At 52.2% G+C, this 20,198-nt stretch overlaps 6 protein-coding genes across 6 annotated transcripts; 2 read left to right on the forward strand and 4 right to left on the reverse strand.

The window, feature by feature from the left end:
- Window positions 1-465: 465 nt before the first annotated feature.
- BDP55DRAFT_547279 (DNA-directed RNA polymerase II subunit RPB2) lies at window positions 466-4,358 on the reverse strand (the record flags this gene model as incomplete). Its single annotated transcript, XM_060568726.1, has 3 exons — window positions 466-628; window positions 688-1,916; window positions 1,974-4,358. The coding sequence occupies 3 exons, from the start codon at window positions 4,356-4,358 to the stop codon at window positions 466-468; spliced, it is 3,777 nt and encodes a 1,258-aa protein (XP_060432379.1).
- A 1,041-nt stretch (window positions 4,359-5,399) lies between these two features.
- Window positions 5,400-6,905, reverse strand: BDP55DRAFT_547017 (indoleamine 2,3-dioxygenase; the record flags this gene model as incomplete). Its single annotated transcript, XM_060568712.1, has 1 exon — window positions 5,400-6,905. The coding sequence occupies one exon, from the start codon at window positions 6,903-6,905 to the stop codon at window positions 5,400-5,402; it is 1,506 nt and encodes a 501-aa protein (XP_060432380.1).
- A 1,892-nt stretch (window positions 6,906-8,797) lies between these two features.
- On the forward strand, window positions 8,798-11,105 carry BDP55DRAFT_25842 (UEV domain-containing protein). Its single transcript, XM_060566317.1, has 4 exons — window positions 8,798-8,955; window positions 9,015-9,102; window positions 9,163-9,401; window positions 9,474-11,105. Exons 1-4 carry the CDS (start codon window positions 8,905-8,907, stop codon window positions 10,749-10,751), a joined length of 1,656 nt encoding a protein of 551 aa, XP_060432381.1. The 5' UTR covers window positions 8,798-8,904; the 3' UTR covers window positions 10,752-11,105.
- Window positions 10,866-13,636, reverse strand: BDP55DRAFT_25808 (uncharacterized protein). Its single transcript, XM_060566315.1, has one exon. It carries the CDS (start codon window positions 13,350-13,352, stop codon window positions 10,980-10,982), a length of 2,373 nt encoding a protein of 790 aa, XP_060432382.1. The 5' UTR covers window positions 13,353-13,636; the 3' UTR covers window positions 10,866-10,979.
- A 1,002-nt stretch (window positions 13,637-14,638) lies between these two features.
- BDP55DRAFT_726085 (GPCR fungal pheromone mating factor) lies at window positions 14,639-15,463 on the reverse strand (the record flags this gene model as incomplete). The annotated part of the gene is made up of 1 exon (XM_060579090.1): window positions 14,639-15,463. The coding sequence occupies one exon, from the start codon at window positions 15,461-15,463 to the stop codon at window positions 14,639-14,641; it is 825 nt and encodes a 274-aa protein (XP_060432383.1).
- A 3,003-nt stretch (window positions 15,464-18,466) lies between these two features.
- BDP55DRAFT_546908 (WSC domain-containing protein) lies at window positions 18,467-20,016 on the forward strand (the record flags this gene model as incomplete). Its single annotated transcript, XM_060568697.1, has 4 exons — window positions 18,467-18,795; window positions 18,849-19,181; window positions 19,234-19,317; window positions 19,371-20,016. 4 exons carry the CDS (start codon window positions 18,467-18,469, stop codon window positions 20,014-20,016), a joined length of 1,392 nt encoding a protein of 463 aa, XP_060432384.1.
- Window positions 20,017-20,198: the final 182 nt, after the last annotated feature.

Below are 20,198 nucleotides of genomic sequence, written 5' to 3' on the forward strand. Positions count from 1 at the left end.
CAAGGCTCAGAGAACGGAAGACGCTGCTTCCCGAACTTTTCAATTACCAGTTACAAAGCCGGGGATGGCGATTTCTTAGTATCCGCCCCAACTGGCCCGGAGAGCATTGCAGTAATATGCTAAAAAAAAAAAAAGCCTTTCTTAAGTGGCCGGGTACACCGTTTCTGTCTTTCCTCATCGATTCTTATTTTCTTTATCAATGTTTAAATGGTACATGTCATTAATACAAGACACATGGAGGCGTCATCTGCCAATCTTTCTATGGATGGCTCGCCCAAAGATGTGAGTGAATTGGGTGGCCAGAATATAGTTCCCCAGCCTCGAAGACGCCAAATAAAACCAATCACCTCCCAATACTCCCTGCCTGCCTGCTCACCTATTCTCGTCTCGCAGACCACCTCCATGACCCGAGACTCCAGCTCGACAACCCATTTTCCGTTTTTCCCCATCCCGCAGCTAGTCTCTTTATCGGATGGAGACTCCGGACCTGTTGGTAAACATGCGGGCGGCGATGTTCATTGACTGCAGCTCCTGGAACAGAAGCTTAGCTGCGTAAGGAATGTGGATTTGTGCAATCTTCGTTTTGTTCTTGCACGGTCGACACTCAAACGATTGCTTCGACAGGTTTCTGGTATCAAGTCAGCGCTGCTTGCTCTCAGTGAAATAGTTGGACCAAGGGATACTTACGCGATAGGCGTCATCAAGCCGCAAATTTCGCAAACGTGAACTCGGAAAGCATCCGAGACCTCGAAAAGTCTCTCCTTGAGGAAAGATGCTGCGCCATGAGCAATCATGCAATCACGCTCCATCTCTCCGAAACGAAGACCTCCATCACGAGCACGACCCTCCACAGGTTGTCTGGTCATGATCTGAACAGGTCCACGCGCACGAGCGTGAATCTTGTCGTCCACCATGTGGCGCAAACGCTGGTAGTAAGTCGGTCCAAAGAAGACTTGTGCTCGCAGCTTCCTGCCAGTGTGACCATTGTACATGATCTCGAATCCTCTCGATTGATAACCTTGATCTCGAAGGAGCTGCGAGACTGAGTCGACAGTCACATCTGTGAAAGGGGTAGCGTCGCCCTCCATACCCTTCAATGTTGAGACTTTGCTGAGTAAACACTCGATCAAGTGAGCAATGGTCATACGAGACGGAATGGCGTGAGGATTGATGATGATGTCCGGCGTGATACCCTCGCCAGTAAAGGGCATGTCTTCCTGCCGATAAGTGACACCAATGGTGCCCTTTTGGCCGTGACGTGAAGCAAATTTGTCTCCAATTTGTGGAATCTTGGTTGTTCTGACACGAACTTTGACGTAACGGAGGCCGTCTTGGTTGGTCGTCACGATGACCTGGTCGACAATACCGTTTTCGGTACTTCTAAGTGGGGTAGAGGCATCGCGCTTGACATGCTGCGCCGTTCGTTGGCCCATCTCAGCGTTGTCCGGGCTAATGGGCGACGTCTTTCCGATGATGATATCTTCACCCGAGACACGGACTCCCGGTGCCACAATGCCGTCGTCGTCAAGCTTGTCGTAGGTGCCATGCTTCAAGCGCAAGGTATCGCTTCTGAACGGCTTCTCGAACTGCTCAACAAGATTGATACCCACGCGCTTCTCGCAATCAGTGTACGATCTGAAGAACAGACTTCTGAAGAGGCCACGGTCGATGCTGCTCTGGTTCATAATAACGGAATCTTCCTGATTGTAACCAGAGTAACAGGCAATAGCCACGATGGCGTTCTGTCCGGCTGGAAGCTCTCTGAACTTGAGGAATTCCATGGACCGAGTGGTAGCAAGTGGCTTCTGAGGGTAGTAGAGAATGTTGGCCATCGTGTCCATCCTGCGCGAGTAGTTTGTCAGGAAGAAGCCCATGGCTTGCTTGCCCATGGCGGACTGGTAGGTATTGCGAGGTGACTATGAAAGGAATTAGCGAGGGCTTGATCGTCAAGTGAAACCCAAAAAATTACATACCTGATTGTGATCGGGGAAGGGAATGATGCTAGCGCAAATTCCCAGGAGCATACTGGGGTGGATTTCGCAGTGAGTGTACATGTGTGTTGTGGGATTGATCTTAGTCTTCAGACGGCTGTTGGGGCCATCGGTGTTGTCCTCGACCACTTGACCTTGCTTCTGCAATCTGTAAATTTCCAGATCTTCGGGCGTCATGCAAATCATGGCTGTCTCTTCCTCCTCAGCATCGAGATATTCTATGACTCCGCTGTGGGCAAGAGACTCCCAAGTGATTTTGTCAGCCGGATTGTCTGGCGGGTTCTCCTGCTGCTCGCGCATTTCGTTGACCGTTGCCTTTTGCAGCACGAGCGATCCCTGGGCTACTATGCCGTTGGTACCTTGCTCCACGACAAAAACAGGTCTCATGACTCTGCCGGCGTCGGAAAAGATCTTGAACTCGCGGTCTCTGATATCACGGACAAGCGACACTTCGTGGGAGATAACGTTTCGCCGACGGGTGCCCTGGACGTCGGGAACCAAAATTCTTGGGTCTTGATGCACACCGACCCAGACACCATTCAGGAAGACCTTAGTGGCGTTGGGATATCTCAGTGGCTCATACTCTTCGAGGACCTCCATGCCTCGCTGGATCATGTAGTCGATGATGGGCTCTGCAGGCGTACCGACACTGACATAACACATGAGAGATAGGTTCTTGACGAGACCACAGGCTTGACCTTCTGGCGTCTCAGCCGGGCAAACCAAACCCCAATGCGTGTTGTGAAGTTGTCGGGGCTTTGCCAGCTTGCCGTCACGACCGATGGGCGTATTTGTGCGACGAAGATGGGATAGTGTAGACGCAAAAGTGTAGCGATTCAACACCTGGGACACACCTGCCGTCGAGCTCGCGGCCTTCTTCTGGTCTCCCCAGTTGCCAGTCGCCAAAGAGTACTTCAATCCGTTGGAAAGAGTCTGCGGCTTCACACCGAGAGTGAGACTGAATTGCCGGTTCGACTCGACACAGCGCTTGAGATGACCAGACAATTCCTGGTTCATGCGGCGGACGATGTTGCGGAATAGCTTAGCGAGAAGAGGACCGGCGAGATCAAGGCGCTTTTTGCCAAAATGATCACGATCATCGGTATCGCGACGGCCCAAGGCGCATTGAAGCAGCTTGTGAACCATGTATCCCAAGAAAAATGCTTTTCTTGTCTCACTGCCTTCACTCTGGGAGATATGCGGCAAAGTTTCTTTTTGAAGAATGTCTTTGGCGGTCCTCACACGCTTTTCTCTGGGGATGTTGTGGTTGCTGCCACGCTTGCCGATAAAATCAAGGGCAACCTCTCTGTCTTGGATACAGAAAGCTTCCTCGATACATGGCCGCAACATCTCGAGCATCTGGCTATCATTTCGGTCGTAGCAAATATGATTGAGGATATCCTCGTCGGATACCACGCCCAGCGCTCGGAAAACGATGGCAATTGGCAGATCGGCCTTGACATACGGCAGACTGCAGTGGATAGTCTGGCCGTACCCGCCCTTTGCTGCGTCGCCCTTGCTGTACAGCTTCAGCATCATGGATGAAATGAGTCGAGAGCCCTTTTCGAGGGCGCTGCGGATCTCAGCTGTGTAAGAGTATGGACTCGGCTGTGCTTTTTTGAAGACCTGAACGATGTTGGCGGCCGATCGCTCTTGAGCAATAAGGACCTTTTCACTGCCGTTGATGATGAAGTAGCCTCCTTGGTCGTAAGGACACTCGTTCAGCATAAACAAGTCATCCTCCTGCTCGCTACTCAAGTGGCAAATCTTGGACTTGACCATAATGGGCATACGACCGATGAAAATCATGTCCTTCATGTCGTCGGACTTATTCTTGTCGGCGCCATAGTCTTCGCCGCTCTCCTCTTCTTCCCACTCCAACTTAGTAGGGTGCTCGCCAGTATTTGCAAGTTCGTCCTGCTGTTCCTCGTCGAGCTCATTCAGCGGAACTGGTTTCTCTACCGCAATCGAGACCTTCTTGGTGATCTTAACGTAGAGGGGACTCGCGTAAGTGAGGTTTCGGTCGCGGCATTCGTATGGAAGTAACGTTGTGACTTTACCATCAGCTTCGGTGATGGATGGACGGGAGACCATGACAGTGCCAAACTTGACTTCGTATCGACGGAGGGCGATGACCTTGTCACTGTCTGACATAGGGTTCGGCTGGTCTAGGGTGATTTGGGAATACTCGTCGATGAGCTCCTGGACGGTTGAAGAGGTGAATTCGTCGAAGGAATCGACCTGCTGAGAAACCAGACCCTTGGACTCGAAGAAGGAAGAGATGACGGTCCAGCAGTCTTCGGGCGTGATGCTGGTGTCGTCTTCTTCGACGTACCCATCGTAGTCGTAGTCATCGTAGTCGGCCATTTCAGAGACGTTGGCACCTGCGCGTGCGATGATAGAGGGCAGACAGGAAACAGGTCGAGTAAGCAGGAGTCGACCTTGCAATTACCTGCAGTGGTACGGCCGGGAGTCGAGTATGGGAGCGATCGAGGTTCGAGGCAGCGTTCGGCGGGCAAAGGAGCGGCGAGTCGCGGTAAGAGTTGGGTTCCGTGGTGATTAACAATCACGACGCAGAACACAGGCGAGTTTGCCTCTTCAGCTCGGTTGGGGCATGAAAAGAGAAACAAGGCCAGGCGCAAGATTGAAAAAGCGACTGCGCAGCGCGATACTGATTCAATTTGTGACGTGTGGGTAATGCAATGGTGTGCGGCCGATGCAAATGACCAACCTCGTTGAGTGGTGGTTTTTTCCTCTCTCGAAAATACGATCTCAGAGGCAGCAGGCGCGAGAGACGGGTTTGAGAGGCTCAAGTCAGAACGCGGCAGGGGGCAAAAGACTAACCCCTTTTGGAGTTAGTGCGTCTTTCCACACTCGTGCGGTATGCCTGAGGTACGGAGTAACTTCTTAAGGTATTCATCTGTACCTACGGTTTACGGTTGACCTGACAGGAGGCCCCACAACAGCTCCTTCCGTAGGTATCAAGTGGCGGAGGCTAGAAGATGTTTCCCTCTCACCTGTCATGGCAGGAACACCAATAGGGCTGATATGGGACGCTTCAGTCCGATAGGTAGGCACAAGAGACAATTACTCATGAAGGAGCGGGTTCGCATAAATAGCTTGCCATCAGTCAACATGGCGGCCAAGGGCTAACATCCAGTTTCATTTGATAGCCGTCACCAGGCCACCGAAGCATGCAACCATCAAACATGAAGACCACTCTAGTTATAAGCTAAGTAGGCCGTCAGTACGGGTGTCAAAGTATCGAGGAATCAATTGCTGCCCATCTAGTAGCTATAGACTGACTTCCCAAATGTCTCTAGACATGCTTCGAGGAATGTGTTGCGCGTTGGGTTTCACTCCAGTAGCGCAGACATCTACATCTATCCAGCAACCCTGATATCTGCATCAGTAATGGCAGATGCCACCGAAGTCGTCGTCGATGGTCCAGGATCCCGCCAAGCCTCCGACTCCAACTTCAACGCCGTGGCTAGGCTGGTCCGGTTTACCCAAGAAGAAATCGCCACTGCCCTCAGACTTGACAGTTCTGCGCATGAAGCGGCGGGTCCACTCTTCGATCGCCGGCTCACCGGTCTCATCGCGCGCCTGTTTCAAGAACGGGATGAGAGCAGTACCACCTGTACCCTTCAAGTTCTTCTTGCCGTCGGCAGCCGGCAAGTTGTTACCCTGGGCGTTGGACTGGCGTTGGCGCGAAGCCGTAGCCAAATTGAGACGCAAGCGCGCAGCCTCAGGACTTCTCGACCTGCTGCGGGCACGCACTTCGCGCGAAGGGAGGATGATATAGCGGGTGACGATGGCTATGTGCTTATCGCGGAATGCACTGAGCATTGCGAGACAGGCATCATAGGCAAGGCACAAATCGCGTTCGTGCTTATGAGTCTCGACAAACTCGCGGATGTTGGCAACGCCAGAGATATCCTTGAGGAAGCGAGCATGGGGTCCAGGCATGTACCGGCGCATCTCCATGATGAAGTTGTGCTTCGGAACCGGAGCCCGAGATTCGCGCTCCGACTCGGTTGAGGGATCCCGCTTCTCGCCTGTCGGACGGTGATCAATGCCAAGGATGACATCGAAAAATTGTATCAGACTGCTCTGAGCATTGCTACCGCCGCTGTACTGGCGGTAGTCCTCCTTTCCGGAACCATTGTCATAGTTGACCCCGTCAGGGAGACCGGCCTCAGCCATGTTCTTGCTCCCAGCAAGAAAGGTGCGGATGCGATTGTAGAAGATGTTGGGATCACAACTCTCGTGCATGCGCTGCAAGATGATGGTCAGATCAGTCAGACGCTCGGCAAAGGTGCGCAAGCTCCGGGTGACGGTTGAGACATCTCCTTGGCGAGCAGCAGCAACAGCGCCCAGCATGAGGGGGATGATGGGACCGCCACGGGCCTCAATAGCGACAGAGACGAGGTAGAACCATGACTCGTCAAGAGAACCAGTAAAGGTGTTGAGAGTAGCGAGGTTCTCGAGGTTGTCAATGTCCTCGTCGACAAAAAGAGGCTTGAAGTTCCAAAGACACAATGCGGCGTATGTAGCGACCGGGGGCAGCTCGAGATGATCCGAGACCTTTAGGAAGGGAACGGTGATAGAGGGCGGTAGCTGATCGCAAGGCTCATCGCCGCCCCAGATGTAAGCATGAGCCATGAAAGACAACAAAGAGTAGGCTCTCCGCCATTCTGCGTCGTGTTCCAGACCGATGGTGGAGAGAACAGGCAAGCGGTCGACAACCGGACGAAGGCGGCGGCTGAGAACGAGTGCCTGTAGATTGGCGACAATGGCCTCCCACTTGTTATAGTAGGGATCCGGCAATCGCGTCAAGGGGAGAACGTCCGGCAGGAATCCGTGGGTTGCAGATATTCCATAGTCGGAGAGCTCGGGAATGGGAGGTAGCATAGTTGAACGTTGCCTAAGCTATGTCTTAAGTTTGCCTCTGCTGCAAGTGAAATAGGTTTCCGAGTGTGGTCGAGCGAGTTGCTGACAGTTCAGAAGTGTCAAGAGATTCGCAATGCTCCAATAGATGGTTGTGGTTCTGAGAGATGTGAGTGCGGTTCAGTGAGGTAGTAGACAGTGTTCAAAAAGGTCCTGACGCAAGGAGTATCCAGAATTTGCTGGAATACTCCTCAGCCGTGCGAAGGATCCTTGGAACAGCAAGCATTCAACGTAATGTGAGAGCTGAGCGGAAGCACTTCCAAGTTGTTGTTAGTTTCCAAAAACCAATGTCGACCGCGAAAAGAAACAAGAGTTGTAGGTTCCTCCAGCGGGAGGGGTGTGTGAGTGTGCCGGTGGTTTTATTTAATGCGCGCAGCGGTCCCCATCGGCTATGTGGGATTGGACAGGCGAAATGGGTTCCAGGGTCTCCCCCCGAGACAATTTTTCTTCTTTGCAGGTGAAGAAATGTGTCGGCGGAGAGTACTGATGCCAGACTAGGGAACTATGGTGCTCTGTTAGTACCTCAGAGTCAAGTGTTTGTGCCGCCTCCTTGGAGCGGTTAAAGCGCCCAATGCGAAACATGGTCGGTACATGTAATGGGTTAGCGGGGCACGTACCCCGAGCAAGTGGCACCATATGAGTGAACATGACATCCAATGATCCAATACCTTCAAAATGATTGTGGCGCCACCAAGCCGATGTATCGACGAAGTAAAGCATCCGGGAAGCCGAAGACGATTGTCGGGATTTATCGTAACAACGCGATTTGTATTGAGAGGCTGAAATGCTACCACAGTCCACGGCTTCTTGACATACCTAGGCAAGTAGGTGGCTTTGGAGCGTTAGGTTGACAAAGCAAGCAACCTAGACCAGGAGGAACCCAAGATTACAAAGCGTGCTAAAACGAATGTCAAAAGGAACTGAAGCTGGACCCGACCAACCCGAAACATGTTAGGCAAGCAAGTTGCCAGCATTGGATTACCTACGAACCCGCTCCGTGCTCGGCCGGGTTTTCATCCTGCCAACTTTCACACCATGAAAACAATTGAAAACATCAACGGCCGTGTGGGTCCGATGCCGGCGACAATCGGCCATCGATCAGAAGGTTACGTCGCGACGTGGAAAATATTACACTCTTCAGATTTGCCTTACTGCTTCTTGCCGTCATCAACTCAACTCGCTATCTTGATGTTGATAATCAGGGCTTTTGTACAAACCCTGACACCTTGTGCTTCCATCCAAGGCACGCTCGGCGCAGCCATGGATCTCTTGAATTACCCCGAAGGAAGCAAAGATACAGGATGTCATGTTTCCCGATTGAAGCATTTCGGGTTGCCTAGCTGTAATGAAGATAATGGAACATGATGATGATTAACCATTGGTATTTGAGTTTAGTGATGAATGGCGACTTCCGGTTAACCATGCCTACCGTACTTAGTTATCTCCAGAATCGGTCACCAGGATGAGTGCCTCTTGAAAGTTACCACAAGGTACGGAGCAATGTAGGTGCAATGGAATTTAACTCCGGCGGCGGGGAGACCTTCACAGCGGCCCCACCTTTCCCACCCAAGCTTAGGTGCGTCATCTCAGATCTGCCATCCACCCACCACTGGCGTCCAACCCCCCCGATGTCCGAACTATCTACCTACCTCCACTAGTTACGATTCCACCGTTACAAGTTGTCCGCGACATCTATCACCGGCGCCGTCCGCTTCCGTCGCCCGACGTCTCTCGTTACCGAGCGCCTAATCGATTGTGCCGATTCTTACTTCGGACCATTGCTAAACACCGCCGTAGCATCATACCCTACTCTACTCCTAGGGTCCCCGGCATGCACTTATGAGTTGAATCCGCGTCGCTGTTCCCCCGCTCGCAGCTCGAGCATCCGCTTTCACCTCCACTCACCTCCTGCCCGAGCTCCGTATCGGCTCCCCCGTGCCCGAGCTCTCGCTCCGTCTCTGCGATGCCAGTGCCGCAACATGTCCTGAACTGGCTTTACAGTATCTTGACAAGTGTATGTTATCTTCAACTCTTGGCCCTGCAGTGCTTGACTGATGCGCAACCCTCTCTCAGGAATACCACGATGTGAACCGCACCTACAACGATGTAGCCCAGGCGCTCTCCCACTACCCATCTCTGTCACCGCGCACCGACGTTCATAGTATGGTTCCTCGATCGCAACCACGAGTCCTTACTGAATGCGTGCTGATACCGTTCACAGCTTACGATAATGGCTCGTCAGCCCTTCTTCTCCGCCTATCTGGCACTATACCCGTCATATTCAGAGGCACCACGTACCGCTTCCCTATATCCGTCTGGGTTCCTCATGCCTACCCAAGAGAAGCTCCGTTGGTCTATGTCACTCCAACAGAGTCCATGATGGTGCGCCCTGGTCAGCACGTAGATCCTCAGGGCCAGGTCTATCATCCATATCTCGTAGGCTGGGCCGCCTTCTGGGATGTATGTCTTCATTCTCTTCACTAGCCCTGAGCTTTGTTGGTTTTTCACTCGTTCTGACGGTTAGCCTGCTAGAAATCCACGCTTCTCGACTTCCTGGCCATCTTGAGAGATATCTTCGCCAAGGAGCCACCAGTTATTGCTCGGCCACAAGGCTCACAGCAACCATCACCCCCCGCGGCATCACGCCCACCGCAGTCCCACGCCCCAACACCACCCCCTATCCCGCCTCTTCCACATGAGTTGGCAGCTCGTCCGTCAAGCCGTCCGCCTACGCAAACACCTACAGATGCGTCGCGGCCTCCGCCTCCGCCGCCCAAAACATCAGGCACCGAACCATACATAGGCCCGCCACCGCCAACAGATGCCAGACATGGCCCCCCTCTCCCACCTCTACCCCCTGGCGCCGCTCGTCAAAGCATTCACGGAGACTACAATACCCAAATGTCGCATCGTCCACAAAGCCAAGCGACCTCTCGCTACGACTCGGCACCGCCGCTACCACTCGTGCCATCCTCTCATCCACAGCCGCCGCCGCCCGTCTCGTCTCCACACCATACTGGAGACACTGCACAACAACAGCAATTCCATGCGGGACATCCTCCTCAATCTGTTACTCCCCGTCATTCGGCCGTCCTTCCGCCTTTCCAGCAACCGTCTCAACAATATGGAGGACCACCTCCAGGTTGGCAACCAGCCGGGCAGTATCAAGGACCACCTCCACCGCATCAACTACAGCAGCACCCGCCGTCACAACAGCAGGTTACAAAGCCTGTGCCGCCGCCAGATCTGCTTGATGAACCTCTCACTCTAAGCATACCTTCGCCATCATCCGTTCCCGCGCCGCCGATTCCTCCGAACCCGGAAAAAGACGCTTTACTTCACCAACTGGCACAAACGCTTCACTCCCTTCGCCAACGTAGCAGACAGCAGAATGACTCCAGCATGGCAGGCTTGCAGGCGCAACGTACAGCTATGATATCTGCCTTCTCGACACTTCAGTCGGAGACGGGGACACTTAATCAAACGTCAGGGTTGCTTCAGTCCAACGCTAATATTCTAGTCGACGCGCTGCGAAAGGCCGACTCTGTTATAGAGGGATCAACACGGCAAACTGCGCCTGACATTGACGAGCTTCTGGTAGCGCCCACAGTCGTCGCCAACCAGTTATACGCTTTGGTGGCTGAAGAGAAGGCCATCGGGGACACCATTTTTGTCTTGGGCCGAGCCGTGGAACGCGGAAGGATATCACCCGCAGTATTTGCTAAGACGACTCGTTCCCTTGCTCGGGAGTGGTATCTCAAGAAAGCTCTGGTTCGCAAAATTGGAAAGGGGATGGGGCTAACAGCGTAGTCGAGTAGACTCGTAACGCTCTAATATTATGAGGCTTCAGTACGCCAAGTACTTTGGCAGACCAAGATTATCGAGACTATTCTTTATGTGCCCGGCGATCCCTTGGCTGGCCATTTCCCAGTTCCAAATTACATAGCCTTGCGGCCTTCATCCCCCAGGTCTCTCCAGCCGGCACACTACAAATGATAACCTGCTCTATGCCAAGGCATCACTAAAGAACACTACTAGCTAGCCGTCCAACGTTGGTTTCCTCGTCTCAGTCTGGCGATTGGCAGCTTCGTGCATTTCACCCAGTCGTACGGTAGGCGATGGCCGAGTATGGTGCATTGGACATTCGGCACCGGCTGTCATCAGTCCTCTCTCTCGTGGTGCGCGCCATCGACCCCAGCTAATTCCATGAGCATCTCCTGACAGAGCGTCCCACCTGGTCCTCCAATCTGCCTGGGAGGATGCCGACCCAAATTGCCACCAGTTCGAAGTGCCGACTGGACCAGTGGTACTGAGCGGCAAGGCTCGCTTTGGTTCCTCTGGACAGCCGTCAAGATTAGTACCGGTGCTCAGACACTCCCGTGGAATAGCCGACGTGCTCTTTCGAGCTGGGAAGGGGCTGACCCTCGTCGGCGCAGACGTAGACGCAGGCGGGCCTCCAGTGTTGGGCTCATCCGGCGAGCAGTCGGCTAGCTGTGTGTCATCTGGTCGAACAGTAGTCAGGTAGGATCCTTGCCAGGTACGTTGCTCTTGTGACTTGTCTAATATCTGCTTTGTGTGGTCAGTTCCGTTTCTCTTGCCCTCTTCTGACCTGCCTTTCTCCCATGATGCGGATATCTTCCGCCATGCTTCGCGACCCCGGTTGAATCCCAGGCTTTCGAGTCGATTCTCAACATGGCTTCTTGAACCATCTGCCACGCGCTCTATTCTAGGAATAGTCGATCGTGATGCCGAGATACTTTTATTGGTTGAGGAAGTCGTCTCTGCATCGATCTGGCAGATGGTTTCAAGGGTATTTATTCGATCCTTCAAAGAAGAAGAAGTTGATCCTTTGGGTGCATTGGCGTCCGCCGCCGCTTGGAAAGAACGGCGTATAGCACCATCCATGGACAGTTCACATTGCAGTTGTTGTTCGTGGCCAGACTGAAAGACCGTCAGTGAATTACTGTGAGGCGACACCTTATCTGTTGGCCCAGTATCACTGCGCCTTAGTTGCGAACCGCTTTTCTGGCCAGCATCGTTCGCGCTTTTGTCGAACAACCTTCTCAGACTTGCCACCTTGTTTTGCGCCGTCATGATAGCAGCATTACTGGATGGCTCAGATAGCGCTGTCATGGAAGTTGCGTGTCCCGACTGTGGCTCCTCCTGGGATTTATAATATTCTGTTTGCAGATTCGATGACCTCGCACTCTTCTTACTTACGGAATTGGAGATATCGGGAGCTACCTGGCTCGTTGACCGGTCTGGGGCTTTGAGACTTTCGTATCCCGATTCCGAGGTTGAAGCTTCTCGTGAATGGAGGACATCCATGGCTCGGGGCCAAAGCCCGAAGAGCTTCCCTCTACCTCTCTGTCTTCTGATGCCAGTGATGACTCTTTGACTAGCGCTATATCCGAGGCTCTTTGATATGCTCCGGGTCCAAGTGTTTCTCCCTGCCGCTTTCGTTTGGTCACCGTCGTTGACAGACCTCGGGTCCAAAAGTGGCTCTGCTCGAGAGCTACTTTGAGGTGCTTCGATGTCGTTTGGCCTCTTCTTCCAGGTGTTTGTATGGGGAAGTGTACAATATGGCGTCGTTGTTTGTGGCAAGAAATTGTTGTTGCTGAAAGGTGGCAACGGCAGGCTAACCGATTGCCCAGGCATAGCACTAACGCCACCTACACACATTATCAGCATCCCGGGCAGACCAACATCACTTCGGGGAACGTACTTACCCATTGGAGCTTCGAACATTTGTCGTCTTTCAGCTACAAGACTTTTCTGTCTTCCATCGGCTGATCTTCCGGCTTTATTGGGCCGCCTCTCTCCAGTGAATGGATCGAAGACGTATGTTGTGGGTTCTACCGCTGCTTGTATCCCAGTCTCTGAATAAATCTGGGATCCGCGTAACGAAATATTATGGAGGGAGGTTTTACTCAAGCTTGGGGTCGACTGCCGTTCAACAACGTCGTCATGAACCAGTCGAGGAGGAGGTTCCTTTGCAAGGCCAGAATTGACACATACACCTAAATCCTTACGTACGGTGCTGTTGTTGGCCGGCGAACGAGGTACTTCTATGTTCGATGGTCCATGGCCAGTGGTAGCTTGTGTCTCAAGATCGGTCATGACGTCGAGTATCTCGAACTTTGATAAGATGGCAGCCAGGGGCGGGTTCTTCAGCTCTGTTGGATGGTTAGACAGTTGACCGGTGGCTCGTTCAGTCGGAGTGGAGCCATCGGTATGTGTTGCGTTCTTAATGGAACTTGCACCTGGTTGTAGTGGAACATCTGGAATCTCATCTGTCTCTTTGGTCTTTGGGGAGAGTCGAAGAGGTGCGGGCTTCATGTCGTCTCGTACAAAGTCCCTTGACGGCGAGTATCGTGCTTGGGTAGGTGACAACGGCAGATGGCTCTCCATCGGAGCGCATTTGTGAGGAGGACGACGACGATTTGTGCAGCACAGAACAACAAGGCAATATTCTCACCACATAAGGGCTAAGAAATTGTGTAATTTGGAACGGAGAAGATTGTTTTGGAAGCAAAATCAAAGAATTGGATGTTGGGGCGACAGCATTCAGACGCTGGATACGTCCTTTTGTCCACGTACTTGCTCTGGCGGGATATTCGCTCCCTGTCTATTTGCATCGGTAGACTCCTTCTTCCTACGGCATAATAGTCAAGTCTGATATGAGGCAGGAGGACCTTGGATTTCTTACAGTCTTCTCATGGTTCCTTCCTTGGATGATACAACCGCGCCTTCCATTTGACTCGGGTAGTGCGAATCAGATCGGAAGGTGCCTTATGTAAACCTGAGAGCTTCTTACGAGGCTACATAATTAGATAACTATGACCGTTTTGGGGATTTGGCGAGGGTATTGGGCGTATGGAATGCGCTGTTACCCAGAGGTGCTTGAAGCTTCTTAGTCCTTTGGGTGTCACTCGGTGATGAGGCGGACAGAAGCAAATAAGTTTGGCTCCGACACACGCCCAGCTCACGTCTTTGAAGTGCTATACAAGCATTTCAATAAGTCAAGAACACTCTGCATGTTACCTGCATACGACGTGGAGGCGTCTTCTGGGGTCAAGGAGGCGTAGCTCAGAACAAGCCTAGGCCCTGGCTGGGCATGAACTCATTTTCTGTGATGAGACGATTATGGATGTAATTGGAATGCCACAAGTGAGGTATAAAGCAACTGGAAAGTGGGCATTGAGCGGGTACCTAATTCAAGTGGCCCTAGTAAGGCAAGCCCACGTATTCCATGCGCCTTTTTCTTGCCAAGACAGACACCACATAAGCTTACCGTATGGCTGAGACGCGCTCTTCACAGGATTCCACCTTTCGGTTCACTCTGATGAATCCCTTCTAGAGATCGTCTCCGTCGATTCGTTGCAACTCGATGTCGATCAGATCAATGCCGCCAGTCTGATCGCGTTGGCGGGGATGACTGGACTCTATATGCGATGTAACGGCACTGCCCACGTCCCCATGTATATGAGGCCGTAATCCAATGGTTGGAGATGCCTTCGGGGGTATATCCGAATTTACAGTACACAAGCTTGGCTGCGATTTTCCTCGCGACTTATTTGCCAAGGCGCGGGAAGCGATCAAGGTTCCTAGAGGTAGAAAAACGACGACCGACGTGTAAGTCAACGAGCCTAATTCGAGGGTTGACAAGGAGCCCCAACTCATGGCAGCGAAGACGACTACGTGGGGACCAAAATCAGATCAGCAAAAATTTGCGAGTAAAGTGTTGCACGAGTCCACGAACCAGGTATGACCATCAGAATTCCGTTCGTAATGATTAGTACTTCCATCGCATTCAGTCGTTGCCGCCTTGGGAGAATGCCCCGGTTCTTTACAAGGTGTATGAGAAGCTTGATGTTGAACAGTGCGCAGTAGTATGCAATAGAGATTGCTCCGACAACGCCGCTACCTTGCGCCACCCATATGAGATGTGCGGGTGACAGCATAAGGATGGCATTGATGTGGATGATGCAGAGCCCGAGACGTAGTCCTATGGCAGATGCTGACACGAAGCAAGACAGCACAACAACGCCCCCTTTCCAGGGCCTTGGCAACAGCTTAACAAGAGCCCACGCCTGTATTCCCAATGACACCTGGATAAGCATATGCAAGACCAGCGAAGTCGCTTCCGTCGTGATGCTCAGATGGAAGTCAGCTGCAGTGACGCGGGAATAGTCCGATGCAAAGCGGGTGTAAAAGTTGGCCCAGTTGGGCGATGTAAAGAATGGTACTAGTAGCGTCATGCGGACTGTGTTAACAACGAGAGCAGCAACGTGAACACAGAGGGAAGCCTTGAAAAGCCTCATCGAAGGCGTCAAGGAAATGACGATCGGTAGCATCATGAAACTCGCACCGATTTGGGAGCTGTAGTTGGCGCATGTGCCAATGTCTTGCTTGTAGAGGCCGTCGATCATCATCGGGCTCACGGTCAAATCTGTGTCCTCGGCCGTATTGAGGGACGTCTTCAGCACGAGAATTTGGTCGAAGGGGTTGAATTCAGCCATGCTTGCAGTGCCTCTAGAAAAAGGTTAAAAGTCAGGCCTTTCGGAGATGACGGGTAACGTTACTCACAAGTAAGACTGGACCGTCTGGCGCGTTACTCTCCTCCCTACGATGGGTTACAGGTCTTTATGAACGCGACTATACACTCATATCGCCACATATGATTCGCAACCTGTAATCTCACGTAGAGTCCCTGGGTATGCCGGGATAGATGATATGACAACAACAAGGTGAGAAGACCTTAGCCGCAAGTGATCAAGAGCATAAGACAACAGGTCCAAGCGAGGGAAATATAGTAACAGGCTGAATACTAGAAAGAAAGTGGAAAACACTGCTGACAAAATAGACGGTCGAAGAAGACGGCGGCTTTCCCCTTAAGAACTAGTCGGCGATATTGCACTTCCAGGGTGAAGGAACAAAATAGCAGAGGCAATGTTGGTGTTCATTGAGAAGAAGATTACAAGCAGTGATCAATCGCGTATCGCATATCACAAGGCCCGAGAATCTCAGGTTGGAGAATAATTCGGGCCGCGACACGGCATTCCAAAGTCACGAAGAGGACCTGCGATAGCTCGCTCTAGATTGCGTTCACCCGTTTGATTCATTTGAGCTCTCGCGGCCCGTGTCTTAGCAAGTCAAACATATCAACTGGACCGAAAAGACATGAGCGGCCCGGGTTGTTCTTCACTCTTCGGGTGGAGGTGATTCTCCCATTTAACAAAAAGAGTGACGAGTCATGTTCCCTTATAATCGCTGCTCGAATCAGGAAAGAACATGTACGTATTGTGACACAACTTGGTCGTTGGTCTGACGTCTAGCCAAGGCGATCATGGCAGTTTCAAATGCAACTAAATACCAGAGTCAGCCTGCCATCATAGTTTCCAGGTAGGGGCTGAAACCAGGAGATCGACCTGATAATCTCAGCCCCCACCGACGCAACGGGTGAATACACCCCCACCCTCTGACAGCACATTAGGTTGGCGTTCGCTGCCGGCTAAGTCATCGACCATGCATGATGGCTTGACTTTGCTTTATCAGTTACAGCGAACCGCAGGCTGGAAGTACCCATAAAAACCCTAAACTAGTCGGTCTCGTGATCTTACTGAAGAGCCACGAGGTGTATGCAGTCACGTAGTCCATTTAAGCGTTCGCCGTTCACCATATCCATTACTTTGGCTAGTCGAGTGGGATGGCGTGGTGTTGACGGATGAGGCACAAGGGGGAGGCAAGAATCTTCAAGCTCAAGCCTCACCGTCAGGTCCGTGAGTCAAAAAATAGGCCCAAAGTTTGCAAGACAGGTGGGAGAGTTGGCAAACGCCCACCGCACTTGGCACCTGCCTCCGTCCCGTGAGATCCACTTACGTCTCCGACTCGGCCGGCCGCTGGTTCCACTTCCCCACTTCCGGTGCGGAGGCACAGCTTGAACACCCCGGCGCAACGGGTCTCTACCCAATCGTCGGGTTATCGGGCAAAATAATGAGACCAAAAAACTGTGCTCACTTGAGTAAAAGTACGATGGTTGTTTTGGCACATTTCTGTCTCAGGAATTCCCAACTTGGTCGGGTGGTCGGTCATGTCAGGCTTTCACGCTATGAAATAGGAAATGATAGATCCGAAAACATTCCTCAGCCGCCAGGAAGTCCGGGAACAGGTGACAGACAGGCTGAGCGGGTCAACCTGGTCTAAGCTGAGACAAGGAGGCAACGTATCGAGGCCCGTAGGACCAATCTCTCAAGGCGAGGATCGTGAGAGCCTGGCCTCCTAATGTCTCTCGTTGACGTTTTAGCGTCTTCCCAGCTTGGCACTCAGCCGTCTAACATCCCTTTCTTTCCAGTTATTCGTTAGCCTACCCGAATCCACCTTGCTTGCCTACACCCACATTTAGTCCGCGCTCCGTGAGTCCGTTTGAGTCTTGAAAAGCCGATTCTAAGACCAATCCGGCAGCTCACGGCGCAGTGGCTTACACACACGATCCGCCTTCCGCCCGAAAGCTCGCCAGGCGGCGGATGCTTGCATAGCTAGTGAGGAGCATTTTCTGACGAGATGGACCCTGTCATAATCAGATTCCACGTGTCTAAGACAATTTGTCCCGAAGCTTCGAGCTTGCCTCCTTAATGTCTCCTCTCGGAGTTTTCTCGTTCACCACGACCTAAAGCAGCGACCTCGCTGTGTAAGATCTCGACCTGCGTCAGATTCGCGACGCCTTGTCTTTGAACTCTTTCTCTTGGCTCAACCAGCTCAATGGGTGAATCAGAGACAACTGCGGTAATGTCTAACACAAAGGCTAAACTCGAGCGGAACGATTGAGCGGAATACCCTTCTTTTCTGGATCACAACCTTCACCGGTAAGCGTTACTTGCGACCACCTCTCCCTTCTGACCGAAGAGCGGAGCCATCTCCGACCAACGCCGCCGTAGAGCTGAGCAGAGCTTCGCCAACTCTCGACGCCATCTTAGCTCTTTGGCGAAGTTGAGCACGCATTTAGATTAGGCTCAGCCAACTCGTCATATTCCTCCACTCACGGGTCTCCTCCTTGTTTCCCCCGTAGCTCAGATTCGAGATAATGGCTTGTCTGCGTCTATTGTCACGGCCACATTGATGGGAGGCCTTCTCCGCCTCCCAGTCTGGGTCCTAATTCTGACCTTGTGATGTGGGTGGGGGGGTTGGAATTGGGCGTTGAAGGTGAATGATAAAAGATCACCACGGCCTGCTTCACCTTGCCCTCCTCTCCTAGCCTTGTCGCCATTGCTTCTTCTCACGTACGCCTGCGTACCTGGCTCTTCAGCTCTTCCATTGGAGCTATTAGCTTTCGATCTATTCTCAAGCCCCCACTCCAACTTTCGCTGGGTGAACTTTGATCTTTAGCAAAAATTCCGCGACATCATTAGCCGATTTGGTCATTTTTGGGTGGCCTGGGTCGCTCCCTCTTTTAATTGTACTTTACGTCTCGTTCCTTTCCACGGCGGTCCATCAATTTTCAGTCACGACTCTCATCGTTGCCCGATATGAGAGTACGCAGACAACTTCTCGTTGGGCTTTGGGCAAGCAGTAAAGCGGCTGCTTTTTTCATCATGCCCTGCTCAAAACCGGTAGTTACTGAGCGCGCCGATCCAATTGTCAACCCGGGAGCTCTTTCTGGGCATGTTCACACCATCATGGGTGGTAATGGCTTTGACTTCAGTATGACCTATGAGCAGGCTCGCGCTGCTACTTGCTCAACATGCAAGGTGACTGCCGATCTGAGCAATTACTGGACTCCAACCCTCTACTACCAGGGCCAGGACGGCAAATTCACGAGTGTTTCCCAGTCAGGGGGCATGCTTGCCTACTATTTGTAAGTAACCCTGCAGTATTAAAAAGAAACCGGAGAACTGACCAATATTCTAGGTTTCGCCAGGACGTCAAGGACCCGGAATATAGCAAAGGGCTCATCGCGTATCCCAAGGGCTTTCGGATGCTAGCAGGTGATCCAAAGCTTCGAAGCTACAACAACACCCTTGAGCAGCGGGCCATCTCCTACGTGTGCTTGGGCAACAGCGGCCCTGCGACCAGCGAGCTTCCCAATCGCAATTGTCCGAATGGTCTCCGTCTCCAGATAATCTTTCCTGCCTGCTGGGACGGTGTCAATCTCGATTCACCCGACCACAAAAGCCATATGGCGTACCCGGATCGCCTTGACAACGGGAAATGTCCTACAACTCACCCCAAGAGATTCGTTACGTGAGACATCCCCAAAAACCCCGTCAACACAAGGTGCTAATCTTTCTGCCAGTCTGTTTTACGAAGTGACATTCAGCGTCAATGATTTCAAGGACAAGTGGTACGGAGATAAGCAACCATTTGTATTGTCTAACGGGTTAGTACCTCACCTTCACTTTCCTAGCAAGGAAATCTGCTCACATTATCTAGCGATCCGACTGGATATGGCTTGCACGGCGATTTCATCAATGGATGGGACGTCAACGTACTCCAAGCGGCTATCACACAATGCACTGACAACAGTGGTAGCATTGAGAAGTGCCCAGTTTTCCAGTTTTTTGATGACGAGACACGAAGGAATTGTCAAGTTCCGGTCAAAGTTGATGAACAAGTCCAGGGCCAGTTCGACAAGTTGCCTGGTTGCAACAGCGTTCAACGAGGCCCGGGCAACGCTGTGGCAGAATCAGGCTGCGGTGCAGCGACTCAGATTTCGGCACCCAGATATGGTTACAAGGACGTAACAAGCACTCTCAAGTACAAGTTTCTAGGCTGTGGCCGCGATCCCGCTGGACAGAGCAGGACTCTTCAGGGCGCTAAGACGTCCAGTGATAGCATGATGGTTGACACGTGCATCAAGCACTGTGACGGAAAGGGCTTTCAGTATGCCGGCCTGGAATATGCGAAGGAATGCTGGTGCGGTAACTCGGTAGCTGATGATCGGAAACCCAAAAAGGGGCTCTGGGGAGCTTGCGATATGCCTTGTGGGGGTAGCAAGACGGAGATGTGCGGCGGCTGGGCTGCGATGTCTCTCTATCAGAAGTGCAACGGGACTTGCACAAACGCGGAGTTGATGTGATGAGAGGTGATCGGTAGAGTCGAGGGAAATTTACTGCGTAAAGCAGACTTGGTTAATACGGTTACGCACCGCCTAATTGATGGCCTCAACAGCACTCCCTTTCCAGCTTGCCAACCAGCGTTCTAGTTGATGTACAGCGAACCAGGCGCACGAGACTCGAGACACCGTTTGGAGTAGCCGCC

Source organism: Colletotrichum godetiae (assembly GCF_030913485.1).
Source record: "Colletotrichum godetiae strain CBS 193.32 chromosome Unknown BDP55scaffold_10, whole genome shotgun sequence".
Lineage (NCBI taxonomy): Eukaryota > Fungi > Ascomycota > Sordariomycetes > Glomerellales > Glomerellaceae > Colletotrichum > Colletotrichum godetiae.